The sequence below is a fragment of the Gopherus evgoodei genome, chromosome 1, assembly GCF_007399415.2.
Source record: "Gopherus evgoodei ecotype Sinaloan lineage chromosome 1, rGopEvg1_v1.p, whole genome shotgun sequence".
NCBI classification, from domain to species: domain Eukaryota; kingdom Metazoa; phylum Chordata; order Testudines; family Testudinidae; genus Gopherus; species Gopherus evgoodei.
In genome coordinates this window covers 11,523,449-11,551,372 of record NC_044322.1, presented here as the reverse complement: position 1 = coordinate 11,551,372, position 27,924 = coordinate 11,523,449, and the positions used below count along the sequence as shown (strand labels likewise).

At 46.5% G+C, this 27,924-nt stretch overlaps 2 protein-coding genes and 1 long non-coding RNA gene across 6 annotated transcripts in view; all 3 read left to right on the top strand.

The window, feature by feature from the left end:
* The first annotated feature begins 135 nt into the window (after nt 1-135).
* LOC115649304 lies at nt 136-19,010 on the top strand. The gene is made up of 3 exons (XR_003999799.1): nt 136-147; nt 14,895-14,902; nt 18,944-19,010. It is a non-coding gene; the product is annotated as an uncharacterized LOC115649304 (long non-coding RNA).
* Nucleotides 9,458-14,902, top strand: KCTD14 (potassium channel tetramerization domain containing 14). The gene is made up of 2 exons (XM_030558144.1): nt 9,458-9,794; nt 13,639-14,902. Exons 1-2 carry the CDS (start codon nt 9,735-9,737, stop codon nt 14,308-14,310), a joined length of 732 nt encoding a protein of 243 aa, XP_030414004.1. The 5' UTR covers nt 9,458-9,734; the 3' UTR covers nt 14,311-14,902.
* Nucleotides 19,011-20,429: 1,419 nt separating the features above from the next.
* Nucleotides 20,430-27,924, top strand: part of INTS4 (integrator complex subunit 4) — a 73,054-nt gene continuing 65,559 nt past the window's right edge. For 2 of the 4 annotated variants that reach the window (XR_003999790.1, XM_030558092.1), the window contains exons 1-2: nt 20,431-20,715; nt 21,169-21,363. Coding sequence is in view for 3 of the 4 variants with exons in the window: in XM_030558092.1 (XP_030413952.1) it covers nt 20,662-20,715; nt 21,169-21,363 (249 nt within the window). In the remaining variant the exon portion in view is untranslated. Of the gene's footprint in view, nt 20,716-21,168; nt 21,364-27,924 lie in introns of all 4 variants that reach the window. The other 2 variants (XM_030558103.1, XM_030558111.1) reach the window with 2 other exon arrangements.

The following is a 27,924-nucleotide window of genomic DNA, read 5'->3' as shown; positions in this document are numbered from 1 at the left end:
GGCGGGAACCCCAGGAACCTCCTCACTATGGAGCCTTTCAAGCTCTCTGCCTTTTTTCCCTTTCCCAAGGGAGAGTGAGATGTGAACCACCAGGCTGTGGGGAACTATGGAAGAACACAGTCAGTGTTTGGGGGGGATGAGAGCCCTGTCCCAGCTCTGCCTCTCATATCCCCCTTAAAACATTGACTGTGCTCTTCCAGGTCATCGTTTACTCTCCCCCCACCTGCCCCAGTAGCCTCCCTTTGACGAGGAGGAAAAGAGAAGAGCACCAGGCTGCAAGAGCAACTATTTCCACGTCGTGCTAGTGCAGAGGACTTTGTTCCGGAGTCAGACACTGACAGTTCAAAGCCTCTTGCAGGAATAAATTGCAGCCTGGAGGGCTACAGCCAAACTGGCCAGACCAGTGGGCCCACTGTCTCTGTCGGGGCCAGGATTAGCTGCTTCAGAGGCAGGTGTACAATGCCCACAACTCTGCAGTGACGTGCTCCCTAGGGAGAAAGTGGGGTGCGGTTCTTAAATCCATTTCAAACAGGAGGGATTTGGCAGCTGGAAATCAAAAACCCATAACAAAAAAGTCCCACTGGGAGAAGCTCATATACTAGGACTGTGAAACAGCATCTTAAAACAAGCCATGCTGTTAGCAGGGCTCTGCAAGCTCAGCAACACAGTTACAACGATCCTACTCTCACAGACACAGCGCCTTTCAGCCAAACAACTCAAGATGCTTCATAAATGCTGGCCTGGATTCTTCAGGGTCACTGCTGGTGTAAGTGACCCCAGCATAAAGTAGGGGTAAGAAAATGGCCCAGGAACTACAACCCCTTCAAGAAACTGATCCACCAGAGGAAAATGGCCTACTACTGCTACCACCTTTGCTTAAGTGGGGGAGATCTGTGCTGTGTTGTTGAAGGGCCTGTGTTCAGATCCTGAGGAGGGCCATAAGCACCCCTGATTTTGGTTTTGCAAAATCCTACTGATGAACTTTAACAAAGCTAACCTCTCCCCTCTATTTGCCATGCTCTACTTCAGGGGGTTTCAACCGTTTTCTTTCTGAGGGCCCCCCAACATGCTATAAAAGCTTCATGGCCCACCTGTGCCACAACAACTGTTTTTTGCACATCCGGTAGATTAAAAGCCACAGCCTGTGTTGGGGGTAGCTGTCAGTAACCTAGTCCCAGATTTGGACCTTAGCGTCCAAAATATGGGGGTTAGCATGAAAACTTCCAAGCTTAGTTACCAGCTTGGACCTGGTAAAGCTGCCACCACCCAAAAAATTAGAGTGTTTTGGGGCACTCTGGTCCCCCCAAACCTTCCCTGGGGACCCCAAGACCCAAATCCCTTGAGTCTCACAACAAAGGGAAATAAACCTTTTCCCTTTCCCCCTCCAGGTGTTCCTGGAGAGATACACAGAAGCAAACTCCGTGAATCTAAACAGAGGGACTCCACCCTCCCTGTTCCCAGCCTTGGAAAACAGAAGTACCGAGAGTTAATCTCTCTTCCCCGCTCACCCAGAGGGAATGCAAAGTCAGGCTAGTAAATCTCACACACACAGATTTCCCCGACTTCTTCCTCCCACCAATTCCCTGGTGAGTACAGACTCAATTCCCTGGAATTCCCCACTAAAGAAAAACTCCAACAGGTCTTAAAAAGAAAGCTTTATATAAAAAGAAAGAAAAATACATACAAATGGTCTCTCTGTATTAAGGTGACACATACAGGGTCATTTGCTTAAAAGAAAATTGAATAAACAGCCTTATTCAAAAAGAATACAATTCAAAGCACTCCAGCAACTATACCTATGTAAATACAAAAGAAAATATATAAATCACTATCTGATCTTTGTACTCACAACTTGGAAACAGAAGATTAGAAAGCAGGAAATAGAAATCACTCCTCATAGCTGAGAGAGCATACAAGCAGAAGACCAAAGAACAAAGGACTCCCACACAAACTTCCCTCCACCTAGAGTTGAAAAAATCCTGTTTCCTGATTGGTCCTCTGGTCAGGTGCTTCAGGTTACTTTTTTTTCCAGGTGAAAGAGACATTAACCCTTAGCTATCTGTTTATGACACGCCCCCCAAATTGCAGACAGTGGGGAAGCTCACTGGCGGCGATTTCCCTCTAGAACTTTAAAATAAACAGATTAATACAACACATGCACCTTTACATATACCACTAAGTATATAACTAACAGACTTCTACATTTTAAGAACACTTTTAAACTACTGGATTCTGGGAAACTCTCACGGGAGAGTGCATCAGCTACTTTGTTAGAAACTCCTGAGATGTGCTGAATTTCAAAATCAAAATTTTGGAGAGCTAAACTCCAACGAAGAAGTTTCTTGTTGTTCCTCTTGGCAGTATGAAGCCACTTTAGTGCAGCATGGTCAGTTTGTAGCTGGAACCGCCATCCCCAAACATATGGGCGTAGCTTTTCCAGGGCGTACACAATGGCATAGCATTTCTTTTCACTGACTGACCAGTGAGTTTCACTCTCAGACAGTTTCTTGCTGAGAAACACGACAGGATGGAAGTTGTGATCTGTTGCTTCCTGCATGAGAACTGCTCCTATACCATGCTCAGATGCATCAGTGGTTACTAGGAATGGCTTGTCAAAATCCGGGGCCCTGAGTACAGGGTCAGACATGAGCATCGCCTTAAGCTGGGTAAAGGCCTTTTGACACTCATCAGTCCACTTAACTGCATTTGGCTGGGTCTTTTTGGTCAGGTTGGTCAGTGGGGCAGCGATTTGGCTGTAGTGTGGTACAAATAGCCTGTAGTATCCGGCCAAGCCTAAGAAGGATTGGACCTGCTTCTTGGACCTTGAAACAGGCCACTTTTGGATAGCATCCACCTTGGCCTGTAGGGGGTTTATGGTTCCTCGACCCACCTGGTGCCCCAGGTAAGTCACTCTGTTTTGGCCTATTTGACACTTTTTGGCCTTAACAGTTAGTCCGGCCTGCCTGATGCACTCAAAGACCTTTTCCAGGTGTAGTAGGTGTTCGGGCCAGGAGCTGAGAGGCGGTGGGGTACTCCGTGCCGCCGCCCAAGCTTTCTGAAGGCTGTCATCTGCTTCCTGCTCAGTGTGGAACTGTTCCCTTGAGGCTGGGGTCACCAGTTCTTCCTAAGACTGTGGACTTGGGCTTGGTCCCTCTGGAAGCGATGTAGGTGATGGGGTTGTTTCCGTTGCTGGTGAACCGCTCTCCGCTGGTGCACCTGAGGGTATTTCAGGCTCGGGCTGAACCTTTTGGGTATGGCTGTTTGTTGCTTCTGCCAGTTCTGGCTCGCTGGCGCCCTCTGGCGTTGAGTTTGAAGATGTGGTTGCACTTGCTGGTGCTGGTTGCTGTTCCAGTTCCGGGCTTGGGACTGGAGGTGCTGTGGCTGCTTCAGTGGTTGGCATGGAATCTGGGTCCACTACCTCTGTCTGGGTCTCTGGTAACACAGACGGGGCGTCTGTGGACGGCTCAGGAACAGGAATGGGTCTGGAAGCTTGCCTGGTTTGGCTACGTGTAACCATTCCCACTCGATTGGCCCGCTTCACCTGGTTGGCCAAGTCTTCCCCCAGTAGCATGGGGATAGGATAATTGTCATAGACTGCAAAAGTCCACATTCCTGACCAGCCTTTGTACTGGACAGGCAGTTCAGCTGTAGGTAAGTCTACAGCTTGTGACATGAAGGGGTAAATTGTCACTTGGGCCTTTGGGTTGATGAATTTGGGGTCTACGAAGGATTGGTGGATAGCTGACACTTGTGCCCCCGTGTCTCTCCACGCAGTAACCTTCTTTCCGCCCACTCTCAAATTTTCCCTTCGCTCCAAGGGTATTTGAGAGGCATCTGGGCCTGGGGATCTTTTGGGTGATGGTGGTGTAATGAACTGCACTCGGATGGCGTTCTTTGGACAGTTGGCCTTGATATGTCCCAGTTCATTACACTTAAAGCATCTTCCATCTGATGGGTCACTGGGCCGAGGTGAGTTACTGGAAACTGGTGAGGTGGAAGAATAGGGCGTCTGTGGCTTTACTTGGGTTGTATGTGGGGTCTTTGGCTGTCCTCGGTTGTAGGGTTTATGGTCGGTGTGCCCCCTGGGATATTCGTTCCCCTTGACAGTAGCTTTCTTGCTTTCTGCCACTTCCATCCATCTGGCTCCAATCTCCCCCGCCTCAGCGAGATTTTTGGGTTTTCCATCTTGTATGTACCGTGTTATGTCCTCAGGAACACCATCCAAAAACTGCTCCATTTGTATGAGGAGGTGCAGTTCTTCCAAGGATTTAACATTGTGTCCTGATATCCAGGCCTCATAATTTTTCCCAACGTAGTAGGCGTGTTTGGGAAATGACACATCTGGTTTCCACTTTGGGGTTCTGACATGCCGACGGGCATGATCCGGGGTTATCCCCATTCTGTATCTGGCCTTGGTTTGAAAAAGTTTATAGTCGTTCATTTGCTGCGTAGGCATTTCAGCTGCCACCTCTGCTAAAGGTCCACTGAGCTGTGGCCTCAGTTCTACCATGTACTGGTCTTCAGGGATGCTGTACCCAAGACAGGCTCTTTTAAAATTTTCCAAGAAGGCCTCGGTGTCATCACCTGCCTTGTAGGTGGGAAATTTCCTATGATGTGGAACCATAATTGGCGAAGGGTTGTTAGGATTGGCGGGTGCATGCAGCCCAGCTTGCGCTAAGTCCAGTTAATGTTTTCTCTGTTTTTCCTTCTCTTCACTTTCTTTTTGTTGTTTTTCCATATCTCGGTGGTGGGTCATGTCTTCTTCTTGTTTCTTTCTGTGGGCCACCTCTTCTTCTTCTTCTTGTTTACGTCAATGGGCCACCTCTTCTTCTTCTAGTTTTCTTTTGTGGGCTGCCTCTTTGGCTGCTTGTTCTCTTTTGTAGGCTGCCAGTTTGATGCTTTCTTCCTTTTCTTTCAGCTCCACCTCTTTTTGTCTTTTTTCCAGTTGTCGCCTGTGTCCAACTTCTTTGATTTGCTCTTCGACCTCCATTTTTGTATTGGAAGGCATGGTTCCTGTTTTCTTGTGTTGGGGTGCCCTCCAGTGTTTATTGTCTGAACTGCAGGCTCTGTTGCCTCCTGGGGTCTGCCTAGCAACAGTGCCTTTTTCCCTTTCTTCCTTTAGCTAATTTTTTCAATGTAAAGTAAACCAGAAAAACCACTTTATTTGCATGAGTATAGTGCTGGTATCTGCCTCCTAATGGGAGTGCTATTGTGTGACAAAAGACCCTTAACAGCTCCTTAATGGTTTATTGCTTAATATGCAAGCCACAACTGCCAGAGAGAGCAGAAAAAAAAATTCTCTCTGGTTCCCTTTTAAAACCAAACTGTTTCTCTCTGCTAAAAAGCCCCTAGCAGAGAAGAGAAAAATATAATTGTTGATTACCAATTACTCTCGCCCCTCGCTCCACCGATATGGTCACAAGGTGCCCGTTATTTACCGGGTAATGAGCGTTGGGATAGGGCGGAGGTTCGATCACTGGATGTCCTCGGGAGGGGTGACAAGTGCCCCGAAGGTAGCAATGGGGATAACGCAAACAATCAGTCGTGGGGTTAAAATTGAGGGTTTATTGAATGGGTCACAGGTGAGGATGAGGAACAACTTAACACTAGTTACAACTTGGGCTTACAATATAATACCAGAACAAATAATAAAAATACTGCAATTACAAACAGAAGCTGACCCTGGTACCGCTCTAGGTCCCAGTAGTTATTCAGGTCCTTCCAAGGGTTAGTAAGGGTGCTATTGGTGCTATTATTAAGCATAAATGCAAATACTCGTCTAAATAATAAAAAAAAATGCAGTAAGACAGCTAAAGCTTGCCGTGAGACTCCAGCTTACAACACGATTACAGGCTCAGTTAGCTAGCAGAAGTAGCAGAATTAGCAGCTAGGCATACTCACACACACAAACCACAAAAGTTTCATCACCACCGGCAGACGGGTAGGCTTCTGAGAACACGGAGCCGAGGGAGACTTTGAGTTGATCAGGCTCGGTTACGGGTACAGCTTTCTGCGTCTCTCCCTGCCCACCCTTGCACGGTGGGCAATTTATAAGGGTAATGACGTGTCCAGTTTTTTGGCCAGGTTTCTCCTAATTAGGAGATTTACAGGTGCCTCGTTACCACCCTCGGGGGGGGGGGGGGTTCCTGGAAATGGCTGACCACAAAATTTGCCTAGCCCCAACGGTAACTTTCGGAAATGTTTCTCGCTTGAGAGTACGTGCATGCTCGTTTCCTGAACATGGAGGCCAGGGCAAAAGCTGCTTAGGTCTGTGACACTAACAATAATATTCCTACTGGCTTCTGGATTCTATCTCACCACTGCCACTCATGTCAATAACCTAGTCCCAGATTTGGACCTTAGCGTCCAAAATATGGGGGTTAGCATGAAAACCTCCAAGCTTAGTTACCAGCTTGGACCTGGTAAAGCTGCCGCCACCACCCAAAAAATTAGAGTGTTTTGGGGCACTCTGGTCCCCCCAAACCTTCCCTGGGGACCCCAAGACCCAAATCCCTTGAGTCTCACAACAAAGGGAAATAAACCTTTTCCCTTCCCCGCTCCAGGTGTTCCTGGAGAGATACACAGAAGCAAACTCCGTGAATCTAAACAGAGGGACTCCACCCTTCCCGTTCCCAGCCTTGGAAAACAGAAGTACCGAGAGTTAATCTCTCTTCCCCCCTCACCCAGAGGGAATGCAAAGTCAGGCTAGTAAATCTCACACACACAGATTTCCCCCTGACTTCTTCTTCTCACCAATTCCCTGGTGAGTACAGACTCAATTCCCTGGAATTCCCCACTAAAGAAAAACTCCAACAGGTCTTAAAAAGAAAGCTTTATATAAAAAGAAAGAAAAATACATACAAATGGTCTCTCTGTATTAAGGTGACACATACAGGGTAATTTGCTTAAAAGAAAATTGAATAAACAGCCTTATTCAAAAAGAATACAATTCAAAGCACTCCAGCAACTATACCTATGTAAATACAAAAGAAAATATATAAATCACTATCTGATCTTTGTACTCACAACTTGGAAACAGAAGATTAGAAAGCAGGAAATAGAAATCACTCCTCATAGCCGAGAGAGCATACAAGCAGAAGACCAAAGAACAAAGGACTCCCACACAAACTTCCCTCCACCTAGAGTTGAAAAAATCCTGTTTCCTGATTGGTCCTCTGGTCAGGTGCTTCAGGTTACTTTTTTTTCCAGGTGAAAGAGACATTAACCCTTAGCTATCTGTTTATGACAGTAGCAAGCAGTGCAATTGCCCAGGGCCCCATGTCACAGGGGGCCCCATGAAGCTAAGCTGTTTGGGCTTTGATTTGAAACCAGGGCCTCCCGGAGGATTCAGGAGGCCTGGGGCAAAGCAATTTCGGGGGCCCCTTCCATAAAAAAAGTTGCAATATTATAGAATACTATATTCTGATGGGGGCCCCTGTGGGGCCTGGGGTAAATTGCCCCAATTCCCCCCTGAGGCGGCCCTGTTGATTTCAGCCTCCGGTGGTGGAGTTCTGGCTTTGGCTTTCTGCCCTGGTGATTTGAACACTGGCCCCTCTCTGGTTTATTTTGATCAACCTCCTGAAACCTGCTCATGGCCCTCCCAGGACCCCCGGATTCCTGGTTAAAAACCACTGCTCTAGTTAAAAGTTTGCAGAGGTAGAGAGGTGAGCTTCCAATCCTGCAGCTGCTGGAACAGAGGCTGATGACTCCAGTAACAAAAACTCACTGTATAGAACAAACTTTGAATTTATATCAGTCAGCAGCTTCAGGTTTACAAGTGAATTAAATCCAGGATGTTTGGAAGGCATAAGTGAGCTGTCCCCATGTAAGAATGGGATTTGCAAAAATCAGTGACCTAGAAAATTCAGACCTGCCAACTCTCACTGTTTTCTAGTGAGTCTTGATTGTTTATGTGTTAAGAGACTCACACAACCTCCTGCCTCCAAGGACATCTCAAGTTTCACTGCATTCAGCTCTGTTAACTCTTTAGGCCTGTCAAAGAGAAAATCCAAGCACTGCACTAAAAAGAATGCACAGTTATTCAGACATGGATTATTACTGAGAAGCTCTGGGGAGAAATAGTTACAGCTGCGCAGGAAGCTTTGAACATAACCTAACAGCATGTCACACTCACCTGGTCTGGGCTGCATCATAAAATCAAGATTTTGGCCCAGTTCACTGAAAGGTTCACTCAAATGCATGAGTCATTCAGTGGAACCTGGGCCTAGCTCTGATCAAGACTTGGCTGATGATAGGTTTAATTTCAAAAATTAGTGACATGGGCAAATTCAAATCTCTTTCACTTTGTGCTGCAAGTTTCTTTCTGGACCAAACCTTAAAGCCTGGTTCTCACAGGGGGAGTGGGATGCAAACCCACACAAAGCAAAGCCAAAAAAGAGTTGGCATGAACATTTGCAAACTGACACAGTCCAGCTGTGGGAATGATGCACAAAGACAGACAGACAAGGGAAAGGACATACTGCCCTCCGGCGCAACAGGAACACCTCAAAAAATCTGGAGCAGAGATGAGGCTGTATTGCAAGATTCTGCTATGGATCTGAATTTCAGCAATGTTTTTGGGTCAGGTCTTGGATTCAGCACTCTCCTTCCTTTTAGGGTGACCAGATAGCAAGTGGGAATAATTGGGATACTTCCCCTCCCCCGGCAAGATAGAGGGTGAATAGTTGCATATATAAGACAAAGCCCGTAATAGTAGGATAATCCCGATAATAGCAGGACATCTGGTCATCCTGTCTCCTTTGAAGTTCCTGTTTATATTCACTCTTCTTTGAACCTCTGTGGTTTAAAAATCTGGATGGAAATCTCATTAGCATAGCTCCCCTCCCCTCCCCTCCCCTCCCCCCACAAGTTTCCTGGTGCTGCCTGACTCCAGCTAGGCTGGAAATACCACAGCCAAGGAATTTCTGATACTTTCCACCTTTGAGCCCAGGTGAATCCAGGTGTATCAAAAATGGGGTGAGGCGAGAATGTTAACCAAACATTTGTGAACTATCAAAAACTGTTCAGGGTTGAGTGGAGCTTTGGCTTTGGTTTTATTTTACCTGCAACAATTAATGAATGTCTGAGCACCCCAGGAAACACAGCCACGTATGGACATCCGAGTCTTAACATGTTGGCCAGAGCGCATGTGAGCCATGGGATGTATGGTTCAGACTAACCCACGTACTGTGTCTTTAAACAGAGCGAGGAGGCCCAAGGGCTGGGACAGCAGGGTGTAACCAGTTCAGCCAGGCAGTCGTCACACATGGCAGTGCTCCCGGACAGGCTCTGTGCATTGGGAGGGACTATCTGGGGTTTAGTCACTGCTCTGGTATCACAGGTGGATGCAATGGGCACCCAGCCCAGGTCCACTCTGCCCCTTGCAAAGTGTTGTGTGCTACTTGCTAGAGGACTGATGAATACACACTTCCGCTTACAGGCTCAGCCCTCTGCTCTGTCACACCTGTAAGCTTTGGCACAGGAGCACCTGAGCAAACTTGCGCCTTTAGGACAGTGGCTGGACTGGAGTTACATACAGAAGCCGAGAACAGACCTGAGCCACTGCACAGAAGCTGAGGGAGAATTAGAGAGGGGAGTCTGGAGCTATCTTTTACCCCTTGGCAGAAGCCGGGAGAGAGTCAGAGAGAAGTCCATGATCTGAGTGCCAAGCAGCAAGTTCCTCTTGTATCTCTGAGCCTCCCGCTCCCTTCCTTTGCCCTGCAGGCCTGGGGGAGATGAGCAGTTCATCAGAGCACCGATCCCTTGGGAAACAAGTCACGAGCAGTCTACAAACGGTGAGGGGGCCTGGCAGTGTTCTGTCTGGTGGGGATCTCAGCAGTTTGCGGGTGGGAACAGCATCCCTCTTGGCCCCATTCTGGATGTTATGCTGCTTTTAGCCTGCTTGCCATTTCTGAGACTTTGGGGTCAGCCAGCAGCAATGTGACCCAGTCCGTTCTGAGCAAATTGGTGCCTCCAGCTTAGACACAAGAGTTCTGGCAATGACACAGCCTGCACAAGGCAGTGATTTCTGCTCCTGAACTGAAGGGTTTAACTTGTATTTGCTGGAAAATTTAAAAAAAAAAAAAAAAAGACCCAAGCTTCTGTTGCTCGATGGGGTGTTATATACTTGACAATTGCAACAACGTTATCTTAGCGTTTTAGATTTGCAGAACATTGACACTAGCATAGCAGGTTCACTAATTCATGCTAATATTAAGGACACCTAGGTCAGGTCTACACTAGGAAATTAGGTTGGTATAACTATTCAGGGTATGAAAAATCCACATTTCTGAGCAACACAATTGAATCGACCTAACCCTTGGTGTGGACAGTGCTAAGTCAACAGGAGAATTTGCCTCTCGGGGAGACAGCGTAGGTAGTGTCTTCACTGAAGTGCTACAGTGGCATAGCTGCCACTAAGTATAGACTAGCCCTTAGTGAGAGTCACTGGTAATAATACCCAGATGTTATATAATGGTTGTCCTCAGGAGATTTCAAAGTGCTTGACAAAGGAAATCAGTATCAATCCCCATTTTATAGATTGGGAAACTGAGGCACAGAGCTGGGATGTGACTTGTCCAAGGCCAGTGGCAGAGCCAGGACGACAACCTAAGTCTCCTGAGTCCAAAGCCAATGCTTTCACCACTAGGCAACATTACCAAGGGTTAGTAATTAGTGAATAACCAAATAAAGATGGTAAAATTGTTAAGAAAGCTGGACTAGTGAATGTAAAACATGTTCATTTCCTTTGACAGAGTAGTTTGCTGTTAGTCATTGATGACAATCCTTTGTAAAAGTTTCTGTAAAAGAAGCGGAGGCTGAGGAGTATAAGACCTTGCTTCCTGGCCCTGCGTTTGATCTTTGCTGGGAAGTGGGGTGAAGTTGCTAATTTTCAGGTGGACTTATTGGGTTTGTGGGCTAGTGTAAAAACATGGAGTGAGGTTCCACTATATAAATATTGTTGGGCCTTGGTCTCCTTTTCCCTGCACCTGCCGCAGTCATTTACACCTCTGTCAGGTGGGTGTGAAATGCTTCCCAATGTGAATGACACCATTGTGCACCCATTTGCTTTGGTGCAAGTGATTGTGCAAGGGGCAGGGCAATGGAGAATCAGGTCCTTTTTATTTCCCTGTTCCTTTGGGCCTAAGCTTATATGTACCCTTCATGTTCCCCCCACATTTTCTGGCTACAGGCTCAATCGTGAGCACCCAGAACCTGACCCAGCAAAGAACTTTGAGCTTGTGATTAGTTCTGACGGCGTTGATCCTTGCATGATCAAGCCCTGTGTTCATGAAAAAGAGCAAATGAGTGGCTAGGTGTGGTCGTAACAGTATAATGCGTGTGACTTGCATTCCAGGTGTAATTGTTTTAGAGAACACAAACCTGCTTCGTCCCTGACTTTTAAATAAGCAAGAAAACCATCCTCCCCCCCCCATATACACTTTACTGCACTGAGCACTCAATAAAGTGGCTATGCAGAAAGGGGTGAGGTGTCACTTTTTCACAGTCAGCACTTGGGGGTACTGTGCTGCTCGAGGAGCCATCAGAAGTGAAACTAAGATTGTGGTCTCTCTGGGCATTCAAAGATCCCAAGGCATTTTTCACAAAAGTGGTGACATGGCCTGCAGGAATTCAAATTTGAGGAAATTCCCCTGTAGTTTTAGGTTGGCGTATTCTTCTTCACTTCATGGCCTAAATGCTGTGGGAAAGTTTTAGGGTGCTCTGATAAACAGCTGTTATCTTCTACCCCAGGAATGGCTGCATTTCAGTGGTGCATGATCAGCTAATCTGGTCCAGCTTTTGGATTTATAACAATGCCCCAAAATAGGTACACTGTAAAACTAATTTGGGGTTTTGTTACTAAAATCACACACAGCTCTTGTCCCAACTCTTTAGGGAAAACCCAAATCAAGGGGAGAGGGAAATAAAACTTCAGCTATTAATACTGTAACAAATCCTTCATTGTCCTCATGCTTGTTGCCATCATCTCACTGAAGCGTCACAATAGCAGGGAGAGACCTCAACACTTCCTGTTCCCAAGTCATAGGCCTCTATTAGGTGAGCTAATGGGGAATACGAAGAGGCAGGATGGTCCCAGCAGTTAGGGCTCTCACCTGAAATCCAAGTTCAAGTCCCTGTGTGACCTTGGCCAAGTCACTTAGTCTCTCTGTGCCTCAGCTTCTTAACTCTAAAATGAGAAGAATGGCGCTTCCCTACTGTGACAGGTTTGATCACAGAAACCCACTTGGGAACTGCCAAATGATGTGCCAAAACTATGTCTGCCCCTGCCTTCCCTGCCAGTTCAGGACTCCAGCACCCTGTCTTGCTGAGCCAGACACGCCCATCTACTCCAACACAGACTCAGGGTCTGAACCACGTGCCCCAGAGCTGCAGACTTAACCTGAAAGCGGCAGAGGTGCTCCTGTCTTTAACACTCAGATGCCAAACTCCCAGTAGGGTCCAAACCTGAAATAAATCCATTTTACCCTGTATAAAGCTTATACAGGGTAAACTCATAAATTGTTCACCCTCTCTAACACTAATAGAGAGATATGCACAGCTGTTTGCCCCAGCCCCAGGTATTAATACATACTCTGGGTTAATTAATAAGTAAAAAGTGATTTTATTAAATACAGAAAGCAAGATTTCAGTGGTTCCAAGTAGTAACAGACAGAACAAAGTGAATTACCAAGTAAAATAAAATAGAATATGCAAGTCTATGTCTAAGACAACTGAATACAGATAAAACCTCACCAGTTGCAGTAAGCTTCCTTTTACAGACTAGTCTCTTTCTAGTCTGGGTCCAGCAATCACTCACACTCCCTGTAGTTACTGTCCTTTGTTCCAATTTCTTTCAGGTTTCCTTGGGGGTGGACAGACTATCTCTTTAGCTAGCTGAAGACCAAATGGAAGGGTCTCCTAGGGGCTTAAGTAGATTTTGTCTTGTGGGTGGAGACCGCCTCCTCTCTCCGATGCAAAGTCCAGGTCCAAAATGGAGATTTGGAGTCACATGGGAAAGTCACATGTTCATAAATGACTGAGTTTCTTACCAGCCAAGCCACATTCCTGGGAAAGCTCCAATGTGGATTGGCATCTTTGAGTTCATTGTTGGCTTAAGTGGTTCTTGATTGGGCACTTAATTTGCACATTCCTTTCTCAAAAAGCTGACCAAATGCTTTACTAAGGCTATCAAGCAAGTATACAGCCAATATTCCTAACTTCAAGTACAAAAATGATGCATGTATACAAACAGGATGAATGTATTCAGTAGATCATAACTTTTACATAGATATGTTACATGGCATATGTAGCATAAAACATATTCCAGTTGTATCATATATACATTCATAAGCATATTCCCATGAAGCCTTATGGGGTACACCGTCACACCTACCTCACGAGGTGTTGTGTGGAGAAATTCATTACAGAGTGTGAGGTGCTTAGATATTATGGCAATGGGAATGATATAAGTATCTTAGACAGACTCTTGGTTAGCTATTAGCAGGATATGAACTCAGATGCAGAGGTGAGCAGTTCCGAGTCCATCCAGTAGGGAGCAGTGACACACTAGCCAGTTAATTCCAATTTCCCGCTGCTCTGACATGTAATGGGTATGGTATTTTCCCCCTGTGACTGCAGCTGTCACCGATCGTGGAGTTAAACATTGGCGGGGAGGTGTACACAACAACGCTAAGCACCCTGAAGAAACACCCTGGCTCCAAGCTGGCAGACATGTTTACTGGCCAGCCCAAGCTCAGGACTGACTCAGAGGGGAGGTTCTTCATTGACAGGCCAGGCACTTATTTTAAGTACATCTTGGAATACCTCCGCAGTAACCAGGTGCCCACCCAGTGCATCCAGGACGTGTATAAAGAGGCAGTGTTCTATGACATTGAGCCTCTGGTCAAGCAGCTGGAGGACTCCCCTCAGATTTTTGGGGAGGTTGTGGCAAGGAAGCAGTTTCTGGCCCGTGTGCCCTACTACAGTGAGAACATTGAGCTGATGATTCGCATCGCCCGGGCGGAGGCAGTAGCATCCCGTCACTCCAGCGTCACAGTGTGTGTGGTCAGGACCGAGGAGGATGCAGCCAAGTGTCACAACGCCCTGAACAGCTTGGACATGGATAAGAAATCGGTGGTGAAGTTCGGCCCCTGGAAGGCGACGCCGAGCATTTCTGACCTTTTGGATTGCATTAAAATGGACATTGAAGCCAAAGGATACAAGATTTCCTTCCAGCCCCACGTCACAGAGAAAGGCTTTCGGTTCAAATCCTACGACTTCTTCTACAAATTTCTGTTCACCTGGTGGTAGCAAAAGGGAACTCTTAGCAGTGATTTTTAAACGGCTATTAAAATAAATAGACTTCTGTTGTTTTAATACAGAGAATCTCTCAACGATCAGATTCTGGGATCTGGCCAAACTGCACACCTCACAAGTTGAGATGTGTGCACAATGGGGGTGTTAAGCCTCCCCACCCTCATGCTATTCCAAAACTGAGTCAATCGTATACAGGCCTGGTCTTCCAGTGTAAGTCAGAGCAGTCTTAGACTGATTGCTAACTGCCCTGAGGGGCAGAAACCACAGTTGGGACCAGAGTAATATAGAGTGCCCTGGCCTCATCCTCTTTACTCTGATCTCATTCTGTGCAAGCAGCCAGGGCTGGGAGTAGTGTTGCCTCTGCACCAGCTCTGGGGCAATCATCCTGGGATTGAATTAACCAGATTTACAGCCAGAAACAATGGTTAGCGTAGTACAAAGTAGCCTTATTGGAGGATCTGGAACAGAATTTTTACTGTTGCTACACATATACAATAATAGGCAGAAAGAACTTGGCTTGGATTCCAGATCCTTGGTCGTGTTTGCAGTACTGGGGGCAAATCATCTTTGTAAAGCAGTAAATCAGGTCTGGAAGTGTCATTGAGAGAGAATAAACACCAAGTCCTTAGTCTGAATATAGCTTCACTCTTAAGGGTACGTCTGCTCTTGGAGCTAGGGACGGAGTGTATGATTCCCAGCTCGAGGAGACATACCCATGCTATCTATGATTGAACTAGCATGCTCAAAGTACAATGTAGTGAGAGTGGCAGGAGAGGCTAACTGCCCTGAGGACATACCCCTCCGAGACCCTAGAAACATACTCAGGGTGGCTAACCAGCATGCAGCTCACCCTGCTGCGGCTACATTCTATTTTTAGCGGACCAGCTCAGTGGGAGTTCATGCAGGTATGACTCTTTGAGGAGGGAATCACACGGCCCCAGCTGCAAGTGCAGACATACTCACTGGTCTCTCAGCTATAGCTGTGCACGATCAATGATATGGCTTCAGTTGAAGGAGTTACATGAGCACATGCAACTCAGGGGCAGCTGGTGAACTTTGGGGCAAGTGGGGCATAGCAGAAACCCCCAGGGCTCCCGCACACCACAACGCTGCCCTCCCACACACACACACTTAGCCCCAGAACTCTGGGTGCTCTTCTCTTCCCCCTCATTCCCACCTTGCTTAACCCTGCCTCTGAAGTCTCCCTCCTCCCCCTTCTCTTCACCTGAATTTCTCCTTACTCCTCCAGCCCCTGTTCCCCATTGGTCCCAAGCCCCTGAGGCATCTTCACCTCCTAGGCCAGGAGTGACTGACAGATTGACCCACTCAGCAGAGTGGCTCTTCTCCTGAGCCTCTTGCCTTTCTTCTTATTCTCTAGGGGGAGGGATAGCTCAGTGGTTTGAGCATTGACCTGCTAAACCCAGGCTTGTGAGCTCAATCCTTGAGGGGGCCATTTGGGGACTGGTCCTGCTTTGAGCAGGGGGTTGGACTAGATGATCACTTGAGGTCCCTTCCAACCCTAATAATCCATGATTCTATCAGTAGTCTCCCACAGCTCCTTGTCAGTTCCTCCTGCCGCTTCTCCTCTCCTACAGACTGTGCAGTCAAGATCTGAGAGGAAGCAAGCAGTGGGGATTTTGAGTGGGCTTTGTGGTGCTGGATTCACTGCCCAAGCCACAGGCTGCAGTGACTGCAGAGCGCTCTGAAGCCTTTGGTGGGTGGGGCAGTGCCCTGACACCCTCTATACATGAGCTGCCACAGCGCCCACTGGGAGCTGTACTCGCTCATGCCAAGGCAAAATTTGTCTCTCTGCTGAGAAAACCAGTGCTGTAGCACAGTGGTTCTTAACATGGTCCATACCAGGACCTTGTGTTAAAACAGATAAGGTTTAAGGACCCAGGGGCAGCTCTAGGCATTTTGCCGCCCCAAGCACGGCAGGCAGGCTGCCTTCGGCGGCTTGCCTGCAGGAGATCCCCGGTTCCGTGAATTCGGTGGCAGCCTGCGGGAGGTCCACCGAAGCAGCGGGACCAGCGGACCCTCCGCAGACATGCCGCCGAAGGCAGCCTGCCTGCCGCCCTCGTGGCGACCGGCAGAGCGCCACCCGTGGCTTGCCACCCCAGGCACACGCTTGGCGTGCTGGTGCCTGGAGCCGCCCCTTTAAGGACCCCTATCTCTCCCCTAGCTGTAAAGCAAAAGGGTGTCAATGCCCAGGTTGACAATCCATTCTCTAGCAAATATTATTATTATTGATGATTTGTATTGCGGTAGCACTAGGAGCCCCAGTCAGGAACCAGGTCCCCATTGAGCTAGGTGTTTCACAAACACAGAACAAAAAGATGATGTCGCCCCCAAAGGTTTTCCAGTTTAAGTTGAACATGTTCTACTTGTTAACGCAGAAGTGTTTAGCTATTGTTTGTGCCATCAGTTACATCTCTTTGAGTGCTACAAATGAATATGTGCATCAGGAGACATCATGAAACCCCATGATGATTATTAGATGGAAGAGTCTCATAAGGTACTTCCAATAGGACAAACTACAGCCTGGTTCCTATAGTCTCTACTAAAGCAAAACTCTCTTTGACTTCAGTGAAAATTTTGCCTGAGTAGGGAGTGCTGCATTGGGTCGGTCCTCTATCGTTTTTTAACACTTTAATATTCACAAATTTATTTTTGTACTCAAGACAGCTGATGATTTTAAATTATTTACTACCCCAAGGATATCCAAAAATCATATTGGTTATTCTAGATCATGGTTATGTTTACTTTTACTCTTGTAATATTAGTTGCCTCCTATACAGGACAATATGTGTTTTGGGACACTAAATAAATAGATACTAAATAAAAACACTTTTAAAAACCTCTTTGCATAGTATAAATCTATCTTCTTTATTGTCCTCTTCAAAAACCACAAAGCTTTCCTTATACACAACTGGGTTAGAATCTATCTTCATAAAATAAGTGTGAGAAGCTTCAGCCCCCTAAAATTTTGAAGACTTGGGCAACATTTTTAAAAGTGACTAATGATTTTGCATGCCCAAATCACTTAAAGGGGCCTGGTTCTCAGAAAGTGCTGAGCACCCACTATCATTGGTCACTTTTGAAAATTTCTGCCCTGATCCACTATGCTTTGCCTTGTGCATTTAGTTCTTGGGGAGTTCCATACCCAAGGCCTAGTAGTCCAATGCCCACTGAAATAACAGCCTCCCTTGACTGACTTCAATCGTCAAAGAACCGGATCCTGAGATATACCACCCTCCTTCAAATCCCACTGTGGGCAATGGGAGGTGGGGGCACTCAACCCTTCACTGATTCTGGTTCTAGCTCAGTGCTATATAAAATGTTTGCAAACTAAACCCAAAAGCACATGAAACATACCTACTTTGGGGTCTGATTACAAACTTAAAACACAGCTCAGGTTTGGGGAAAACACATCCCAAACACAGAATTAAAACCACTTTTTGGGAGGGAAAAATTATTTCTAGACATTATTGGGCCAAATTCACATATCGCTGATGCAAGTCTGCTGACTTCAGTGGGTTCACACAGGAATGACTTTGGCCTGATATAGTCTGTATTAATGTATAGGAATCTAATCTTTTCAAAGAAAGAGAGAGATGAGCCTGAATCAACCTCTCAGAACTGAACTCCTCCAAACTTTGTGGGAGAAATCGGTTCCGAATCCGTACTCAGATCCAGAACTAATGTCTGAGCCCTATTTCTTTGGGAGGCAGGGGACTTGAAGTCTGGATCCCTTTTTAGTTTTTGTATTCACAAAAGGCTACAGTTAAAGTTATCAAACTTCAATGGGAAGCTTTTTCCACCTCCTCCTGACTTCAGCAAAACCAAATGCATTCCCATGAAATTTTGCATGCCACATCTCATACCAGGATAAAATTTTTCTGGAAAATGTGGGTCACTTTTATATAACTTCAAATCTTTCAGTTTGGACAAGAAAAAGGGTAAACTCCAGATGGTTAAGTATGTCTAAGTGCTGCCGAACTGTCGCAGATGGGCAAGGCCAGGACAACTCAAGCAAATATGTTTCACCCTTATTTACTTAACCTACATCAAATACTTACGAAACACAATTAAAGATAATTGTCCTGCAAGAGTATAATAGTAAATCTCATAGACTGATATCCTAGAATTTGAAAGGCATATTTTATAAAGAATTCAGTAAAACCAGTCTTGGCGTGAAGCAAGACAGTCTTCAAATCCAATCCTCTTTCCACAGAGAAATTCAGACTGGAAATAAGGCTTACGTTTTTAATAGTAAGTGGGTTATAGTCCAAGAAAGCTTATGCCCAAATAAATTTGTTAGCCTCTAAGGTGCCACAAGGACTCCTCATTGTTTTTGCTGATATAGATTAACACAGCTACCCCTCTGAAATACGATTACCCTCATTTTAATAGTGAGCATAATCAACAATTGGAATAATTTATCAAAGGTTGTGGTGAATCCTATCAGTGGCATAGCTTATATCACGATTAGAAGTTTTTCTAAAAGATCTGCTCAATTCAAACAGGAATTATTTGTGGGAAATCCTACACCCTATGTTATACAGGAGGTCAGTTTAGATGATCACAGTGGTCCTTTCTGGACTTGGAATCTATGACTCTATGTCAGTGGTTCCCAGACTTTAACAACCTGTGAACTCCTTTCACTAAAATGTCACGTCTCACAAATCCCCTCCCAAAAATGAGTATTTCCAGGGATTTTCTCCTTTACCTGAGTATAAATTATAAAAGCAGTGATCTTGGAAATATAAAATTTGTTGTTATGATATGCTTATTACACACTATTTATTATTATTTATCATTACAGTATTTTTATTACAGTATGAAAACTGCAACACTCTTCCAAGATCTCACTTTCATAGCTTGTATCACTTTGAATAAGCCTGTTATAAAACAAGGCACCTATGTTTCATGAAGGAGTATCAGATGTGAAACAGCATGAAGGTATTTAAGAAGCCAACTCACAGAGTTTCTCCTATACAAGCATTCAGGACTTCAGCAGTCCAGGCAAACAACGCACCTTACAACAAAGCTTAAACTTGTTCTTCATAATTTAAAAAACAATACTAGTTGCTTATTTCTTTTTAAAAACAGCAAAAAATATCCACCTCCATTTCCATTTCTTATAGGGAGTATTGAAGTTTAAATCTCCTCAGTGTGATAGATATGCTTGCTTTGATCTGCTTAGCTCTTGGAAGTCCAGGGGCTCCAGGCTGCTGGCAACGTGCTGCCAGGGGGGCCTAGGGACAACTCTATCCGCCATTAGGGATTTTTTTCCCGAGAACCCCCTGTAACATTTCACGAACCGTCAGCGGTTCACGAACCCGTTTGGGAACCACTGCTCTATGTCAGAGGTCTCCAAACTGTGAGGTGTAACCCCCTAGGAAGCAGCAGAGGAACAGTTGGGGGGGGGGTGAGGCAACTGGGCTATTGCCCACAGGGGGTGGGGAGGGAGTGCCACCCAGCCCCCAGCTCTGCTCCAGCCCCATCCCGTCACAGCCCTGGCTCCCAACCCTCCGCCTGACCCTATCCCCAGCCTCAGCTCAGCTCTGCACACAGCTGGGGGCCTGGCTGCTGGCTCCCAATGTTGCCCTGCTGTGGCTTCACTCCTGGCCCCTGGTTGCTGCGGCTCCGCTTCTGGCCCTTCCTCCACTCCCAGCCTTGGTCCCTGACCATGGCTCCGCCTCAGCTGCAGCCCCAGCCCCAGCTCTCTTACCCCTGTCCGTGCCCCGGCCCCTTGAGCCGCAGCCCCACTCCTGGCCCTCAAAAGTTTGGGGACACTGCTCCATGTGATCACCCCACTCAGGCAACAGCCCGAGGAAATGTTCTCACGCTATTCCTGGAAGGAAATAACAGTTCGGGCCCCTCTTGGACCATGAGGGGAATAAATTTGTTAGTGACACACCAGCACCCAGTACGCTGGAAGGGGCAGATACAGAAATCTACTTATGTGGTAACAAAAGATCCAGTGAATTAAATTTTTTTTTTTTCTGGGAATCAAAAATGTGGAGCCAGATCCTGAGCTCTGCTGATTCCCCAGCTGAGAATCTGGCACAGGATCCTGATCTGCACTGCAACCTGCCCCTTGACTCAAGCCCAGTGGGGCAGCTCCAGCCCCAACCAAGCCTCTCTCCAGCCCGGGATTCACTGGCCATAGAGAGGAGACCTCCACATGTCTAGAAAGGACAGTTTATCTTCTCGTCATCGTCAGCATCTCTATGGTTTCGTTTCCGGGTGCGGGGGGAAGGAGAAGGGTACGGTACAGTACGGTGGCTGAGGCGGTTCAGGCCCTGCCGAAGGCGAAAGGCGGCGGTGGCGGGGCTCAGCATGGCGGCGCACCTGAAGAAGCGGGTGTATGAGGAGTTCACTAAGGTCGTCCAGGTAATGGGCGTAGTCTGGAGCACGAGGGGGGAGGCTGGGGAAGGGGACCCCCCGGGGGAGGGACCCGGCCGCGGGCCGAGCAGGGCGACTCCTGGGCGGCCTGGGGTTGCAGGAAAGGCCGCTGGAAGCCTGAGGCCTAGCACTGAAGCGCCTCCCAGTCCCAACCCTGGATCCGGGAGAGGCCTCGGGCGGCTACTGCCCTTCTGGAACCTCTAGTGCTGGGAGGGCAGCACAGGGGAGCCGGGCAGCTGCCAGCCACCCCGGGGCCCCCTTCGATGTGGGGGGTGCCCCCAAGGGCCCCCTCCGGAGCGGGGCTCCACGGGGCAGAGAGCCCCGGAGCAGGGCCCGCCCGCCCCGAGCAGTGGGTCGGCTGATAAAGTGGTGGAGGGGCTGGGGCCTGGCGGCTCCGCGCTGCGCGGGTGTCCCGCCTCACGCCGTGTCACTGCCCGGCAGCAGCAGCACGAGGAGATCTCCGCCAAGAAGCTGCGGCTGACCAAGCCCAGTAAATCGGCAGCGCTCCACGTAGATCTGTGTAAGGCCACTTCGCCGGCAGAGGCCCTGCAGTATCTGCTTCAGTTTGCCAGGAAGCCAGTGGAGGCGGAGAGCGTGGAAGGAGTTGTCAGGATCCTGCTGGAGCATTATTACAAGGTAGGGAAATAGGGTTCCGGGGCGCAACCTGCATGACGCTTAAAGCAGCAGGGAGCGGAAGCACGTTTGTACGGTATATTTCCTGATGTGGTTCTGGTTGGAGGGGTGTGTAGCGTTTCTAACAGCACGTAGGGTTTTGGAGTGAACTTCCCCAGGCTGGGCTGACAGACCTGGGTTAGCCGGGCTCCTGCTAATAAAATTAACTGTATAGATAATGCTTTGAAGTTGCTGCTTGGGATCTGAAGTGTAGGGAGATGGATGAATTTCGGAGCACCCAGGTATTACTGTGTCCCGCTGATTTTCATCAATCCACCAAGTGTCTATGATGCCTCTTATATCAATAGTGTCATTTAATACCAGTCACTCCAGTTCACATACCTTAGTATTTAAACTTCTTGTGTTTGTATACAAGCACTTGTAAAATCTGTCAATATTTACTTGTCTGCCTTCATCTGATCTAATTGAATGGAACTCTTTTTCATTTGGCTGTTTCTCTTCAGTTCCTGCCTGAACTTTATCAACTTCTATCCTCTTCTCCTTACTAAGAGTATAGAATTTCCCTTGTAATCCTCCCCAGTGGATGTGGTTGTCCAAATCATGTGTTCCTCTCAGAGGTGAAAGTAAGCCGGTCCGGTCCGGTGAGGCGTACCAGCAAGAGCCAGTACGCTGTGCCAGACCAGACCGGCTTCCCCAGGCTGATAACTTAAAGGACTCAGGTCTCTGCTGGGGGGAGCCCTGGGCCCTTTAAATCGCCACCAGAGCCCTGCTGCTGCTACCCCAGGGCTCCAGCAGCAGGGCTCATGATTTAAAGGGCCAGCGTTCCCCACAGCAGCCAGAGCCCCAGGCCCTTTAAATTGCCACCCAAGCCCCACTGCCAGAGACCTGAGGTAGTGGCAGCAGGGCTCCAGTGGTGATTTAAAGGGCCTGGGGCTCTGCTGCAGTAGCAGCGGCCGGAGCCCCTGGGCCTTTAAATCTTGATTTAATGGGCCTGGCTGTTTAAAGGGCCTGGCTATTTAAAGGCCCTGCCTCTTCCAGTTGAGGCCATGCTCCCTGCTCAGAACTCCGGCGTACTGGTAAGTCCTTTAAGTTACTTTCACCCTTGGTTCCTCTGCACCTGTTGACTTTCCCCCAGCCCTTGGTTTGAAAAGTGCATTGCTACCTCTTTAATTTTCAATGCCAGCAATCTGGTTCTGTTTTGGTTTAGGTGGAGCCCATCTGTCCTGTATAGGTTCTTCCTTTCCCCAACATTTTCCCATTCCTAATAAATGTGAATCCTTCCTCAAAACACCATCATCTCATCACACATTATGCTCCAAAATGTCTGTTAGTTTATAAGGTGCCACAGGACTCTTTGCTGCTTTTACAGATCCAGACTAACACGGCTATCCCTCTGATACTATCCACACATTGAGACCCTTCAGTTTTGCTTGTCTAACTGGCCTGTATGTGTAACTAGAAGCATTTCAGAGAACGCTACCATGGAAGTGTTGGACTTGAATCTGTTACCCAGCTGCCTAAATTTGGCCCTCAGGACCTTTCACCTACTTTCCTCTATGTCATTGGTACCTACATATACCACGACCACTGGCTCCTCCCCAGCACTGCAGATAAGTCTGTCTGTCTACATCTCAAGAGATCTGCAACCTTCACACCTGGCAGGCAATTTTGCTATGCAGTTCTTTTGGTCATCACAAACCCAGCTGTTGCTGGAAAACTCCCTTGTAAAACTCTCCTGTTGCTACTCCTGTGGGCTGCTCGGTGTCCTATGCAAAAAGAGTTGGTGGTCTAAGCCAGTGGTTCTCAACCACGGGTACGCAGAGGTCTTCCAGGGGATACATCAACTCATCTAGATATTTTTGCCTAATATTACAGCTGGCTACCTAAGCACTAATGAAGTCAGTACAAATTAAAATTTCATACAGAGAATTACTTGTTTATACTGCTCTATATACTACTATACACTGAAATGTAAGTACAATATTTATATTGCGATTGATTTTTTTTAAAAAATAATTATATGATAATTAGAAATGAGAAAGTAAGCAATTTTTCTGTGACACTTGCATTTTTATGTCTGATTTTGTAATCACGTGGTTTTAAGTGAGGTGAAACTTGAGGTGCACAAAACAAATCAAACTCCTGAAAGAAATACAGTAGTCTGGAAAGTTTGAGTAAAACCATCATCCTAGATTTGTGGTTAATTAGCACTCTGGTTGGCAATTTCAGCAGATAGGCCAAGAAGCAAGTTGGCATGCCAGATGAAATACAGCAGAACCCCATTTACCTGATCTAATTGGGACAGGGCCCAGATCAGGTAATCAAAAATTGGGATAATCCAGAGAATGGGAAAGTGCGAGACTGCAGCGCCGTCTAGTGGCCACAGGAGAGATTGCTCACTTTGGACCTGTGTGTACTGGTGGTTCAGTTAATATGGAGAGCCAGATAATGTAGTGTCAGATAAACGGGGGTCTACTGTATGTTATCTCTGCAGATGGTCCCTAAGGGTAGAGCCCTGTGCAGAGAAAAAATTTGTAGTCACATCCAATCGGCAGACATGTCTGCGGATATAAAGTGAATATCCACAGATTTGCAGGGCTCCAGCTGTAAAATTGTCATGATTGTCATACTCTCAGGGCAGTGTGCAGGAAGCTTGTAAAGCTGCTCTGTTGCCCTGCTGTACCTGCTCTGTGGACATTTTTAGTTCAGACTCTAGGCTATCAGTTTGACCCTTGTCATCAGCTCTCAGCTAACTAATAAATGAATAATGAAAAGATGTATGCTTTGTTGGTATCTAGGTAATAGTCCTCCCCCTAATCTATACATTCAGACCTCAGTATGAATAATAGATCTGCACAGCAAACTGAAACTTTGCTTCTGAACAGCCTCATGATGGTTCCCTTTTTAGGTAATCATTACTTCCCCTGTTGATGAAGTCACAAGGGGAATTGCTTTGGTCATTTTCAACCAACTAACCTGGTATTTGCGAAGGTATGAAATTCAGAACAATCTTTCTGGGATTTAATTTTGTGAATCCCATCCTGTTTTATCAAATTATATGGGAGTTCCCTGTTATAATTGCTATTACTCCCCTTCCAAGATGCTCGATTGAAAACTATTTCTTGCCTTCTTTTTGTGCATGTTCACAGGCTAAGAGGTAGCTTGTTCCCACAGTGTCCTCAAAAGCATTAGCAAGCGTACCAAGGTGGTAACTGCTTCATGAATACCTAGATAAGTTGTTAATTTCAACATACTTCTTTCTATATTCTCTTACATTTTATCTTTGGGTATGTCTTTACTACCTGCCGGATCAGCGGTTAGCGATCGATCCAGCAGGGATCGATTTATCGCATCTAGTCTAGACATGATAAATCGACTCCTGAGCGCTCTCCCCTCAACTCCTGTATTCCAGCACCACGAGAGGTGCAAGCAGAGTTGACAAGAGAGTGGCAGCAGTTGACTCACTGTGATGAAGATACCACGGTAGGTTGACTGCTGCCACTCCCCCATCAAAGACACAACGGTAAGTCGATCTAAGTATGTTGACTTCAGCTACGTGTAAGTTGTGTAACTTAGATCTGTTTCCTCCTCTCTCCTGCCCTCCCCCCCGTGTAGACCAAGGCTTTGCACCTATCCCATATTGAACTCAGTATAAGATTTTTAAGCCATATTGATTTATTTCTACACTTTTCTTGCATTGGGATGCTGATTGAGACTATTTGGTGGCTTTCTTCTTACTCTTCACTAAAATCTTGATGGAAACTTCTTTGCCAAATACGACTTTCCAACAAACTGAAAGAATACAGGTGCTGGTTGGTGAGTCTTGTCCACATGCTCAGGGTTTAACTGATCGCCATATTTGGGGTCGGGAAGGAATTTTCCTCCAGGGAAGATTGACAGAGGCCCTGGAGGTTTTTTGCCTTCCTCTGCAGCATGGGTCACTTGCTGGAGGATTCTCTGCACCTTGAGGTCTTTAAACCACTATTTGAAGACTTCAATAACTCAGACATAGGTTAGGGGTTTGTTACAGGAGTGGGTGGGTGAGATTCTGTGGCCTCCATTGTGCAGGAGGTCAGACTTAGATGATCATAATGATCCCTTCTGACCTTAAGTCTATGAGTCTATGAATACATAACATAAGAAACCTAACACATCCTGCCCATGCCCAAGAAAAGCCATTTGGGACAGATTTCTCATAATGTGACTTTCTCTTGCTCATCTTTCAGAGGGAACAATTGCATGAAAATATGTCCGGGAAGAATAACTGTCATTCTTTAGAATAGGGTTGGATATCATATTTTAGGGGTCTTACCCATGCATTGTCCAACTGAGGGCCATACTGACAACTTGGTAGGAGCCACAAGGCAACATCTAATTATAATTGGGCGACAAAAAGACAGAGATGAAATTCTGTGAAGACAATACAAGGTAACATACATGGTTAAATCTACACATAAGCCTGATATTTCAAGTGCTTCACAGCCACAATTGGGGCCAGATTTTCAAAAGTGTTCAGACCCGACAACTTCCATTGTGATGTTCTGGCCAGATTTTCCAAAGAGCTAAGCACCCAACATGCTGCGATCTTCTGAGAATCCTGTCACTTATTTAAATGCATAAATGGGAGTTGTAATCTTTTGAAAATTTGGCTCTTAAGAACTCAGAGTTATTTACAGCTGAGCTGATCCTTGGAGCCTTTTCCTAACTTGTCCACTTGGCCAGGAGTAGGGAGCTGGAGGTTCTTCTTCTTACCTGTGTACTGGTCCATGAGGTAATGACCAGATCTGGAAATTAAGGTCAGTTTTCCTAATCCACTGCTCAGGGCCAGGAAGTGGGAGAGAGAAACACCTCAATAATCTTTTTAACTTATTTAAAAGAAAATGGCAAGACTCATTCATGTAGGATTAAAAAAAAAAACCCTTTATTAGAAATAGTTAATTTCATTTAAATCTAGGTTAATGGTATCCTTTTAATACAAGAACATCAGAGACATTGGAAATGTGTGTAAACACATAGTATATTCTGTGGAAATTTGTGCCTCACGTTATTGAGGTAAACAGTTTAGTTATACTGCATATTATACTCCTTGGGGAATTCTGCAACAAAAAATTAAAAATTTGGCACACAGTATTTTAAAATCATGCAAAATTCTGTGTATTTTATTTGTCAAAATAACACAATATAATCACAGCAGTTCCAATTATTTTTGGTCATTTATTTCAAAATATCTGTCAGCAAGTATGTTTGTAACAATACAGACAACAACAAAAAAGATTCAGGAAATGTTTTTTTGAGAAATATATTCCTTACTAGGCATATTAATACAGAACTCTGAGTAATAATTCATTTAAACTACAATACAGAACGGTATTTCCCGTACCCCTCAGAAGCAGTGTAAAGGCTTAGGGGAGTCAGGGGTAACGGAGGAGCTGAGGGAGAAGGGAGTAAATTGCTGGGACGGTACCTGGGTGTGAACTTGGAAGGTTGTTGGTATGGGTGGGAAAAGTATGGTGCATGGGTTTTTTTTGGAGGGTCTAGGGGGGAGGGATTGTTAGGAAGCTTCCCCCATGCAGACCCTGGCTGACCACTAGCCTCTCCCATTCAGTCAGGCACATCTGCCCCTGTCCCCATGTGTTCCTGCATCCCCATGTGTCCTTGCACCCCCGTCCATGTGTCCTTGCACCCCCGTCCATGTGTCCCTCCACCACCCCTCAGACACCCACACCCCCATCCCCATGTGGCCATGCACCCCCTCCCCCTGTGTGGTTCTGTACCCCCTCCCCTATCCCCATGTGTCTCTGTGCCCCTATCCAGCCACTCCTCTGTCCTGATGTAGCTCTGCACTCCCTCACCCATCACCATATGGCCCTGCACCTCCCTGCCTCCTGTGGCCCTGTGCCTCCATTCCCATTCATCCCCTCTCCAGTCTGTCCTCCACCACTAGCCTTTATGAGACCCTGGTTGACCCCCCCAGCATCCCATGCTATCTGTTTCCCCATAGCCCCTGTCTCCTGACCTGGCATGACAGGGGCTTTGAAGAATTCTCTGCAGCCTCTTTCTCTTCCCTTGATGGCCGGAAGTTGTTGCATTCTTTTGCCACAGTGCCCTTGGTGGGCAGAAGGCAGAACTGCAGCACCATTTCAATGGAAGCTTTTTTCTGTGTAAAAGATTAAAAATATGCATGGCTCATTAATTATGCACGCAGTAGCGCAGAATTCCCACAGGAGTAATATTGCAAGAGCACTAAGTCATCATTCTTCAGGGCATAGGTTGCTCTCTAGCTAGAATTATGAAGAATTGCTCTCCATTGGCATATTACATTATGGAGTGGATGCCTCTGAAGCCTCTGCCATTGGCCACTTTTTTAGGCAGAACATTAAACCATGTGAACCATTTGTGACGGAATCCCCAGGGTGCAGCCTGGGACTGTGGAACCGCTCCCCCAAGGTATAGAATGTCATACATTAATGTGTGATATTATTGCAGTTCTGATATTCAGGGTCCCATGATTACTTGGCCACATAATGTAACTCTAGTTCTTACAGATCTTGTCTCCACAGTCTA

Bases quoted from the DNA above. Each gene is read 5' to 3' on its own strand.
- KCTD14 (XM_030558144.1), top strand. From the start codon at position 9,735: ATGAGCAGTTCATCAGAGCACCGATCCCTTGGGAAACAAGTCACGAGC. The intron at 9,795-13,638 runs GTGAGGGGGCCT...CTGTGACTGCAG, and splicing joins TCACGAGCAGTCTACAAACG to CTGTCACCGATCGTGGAGTT.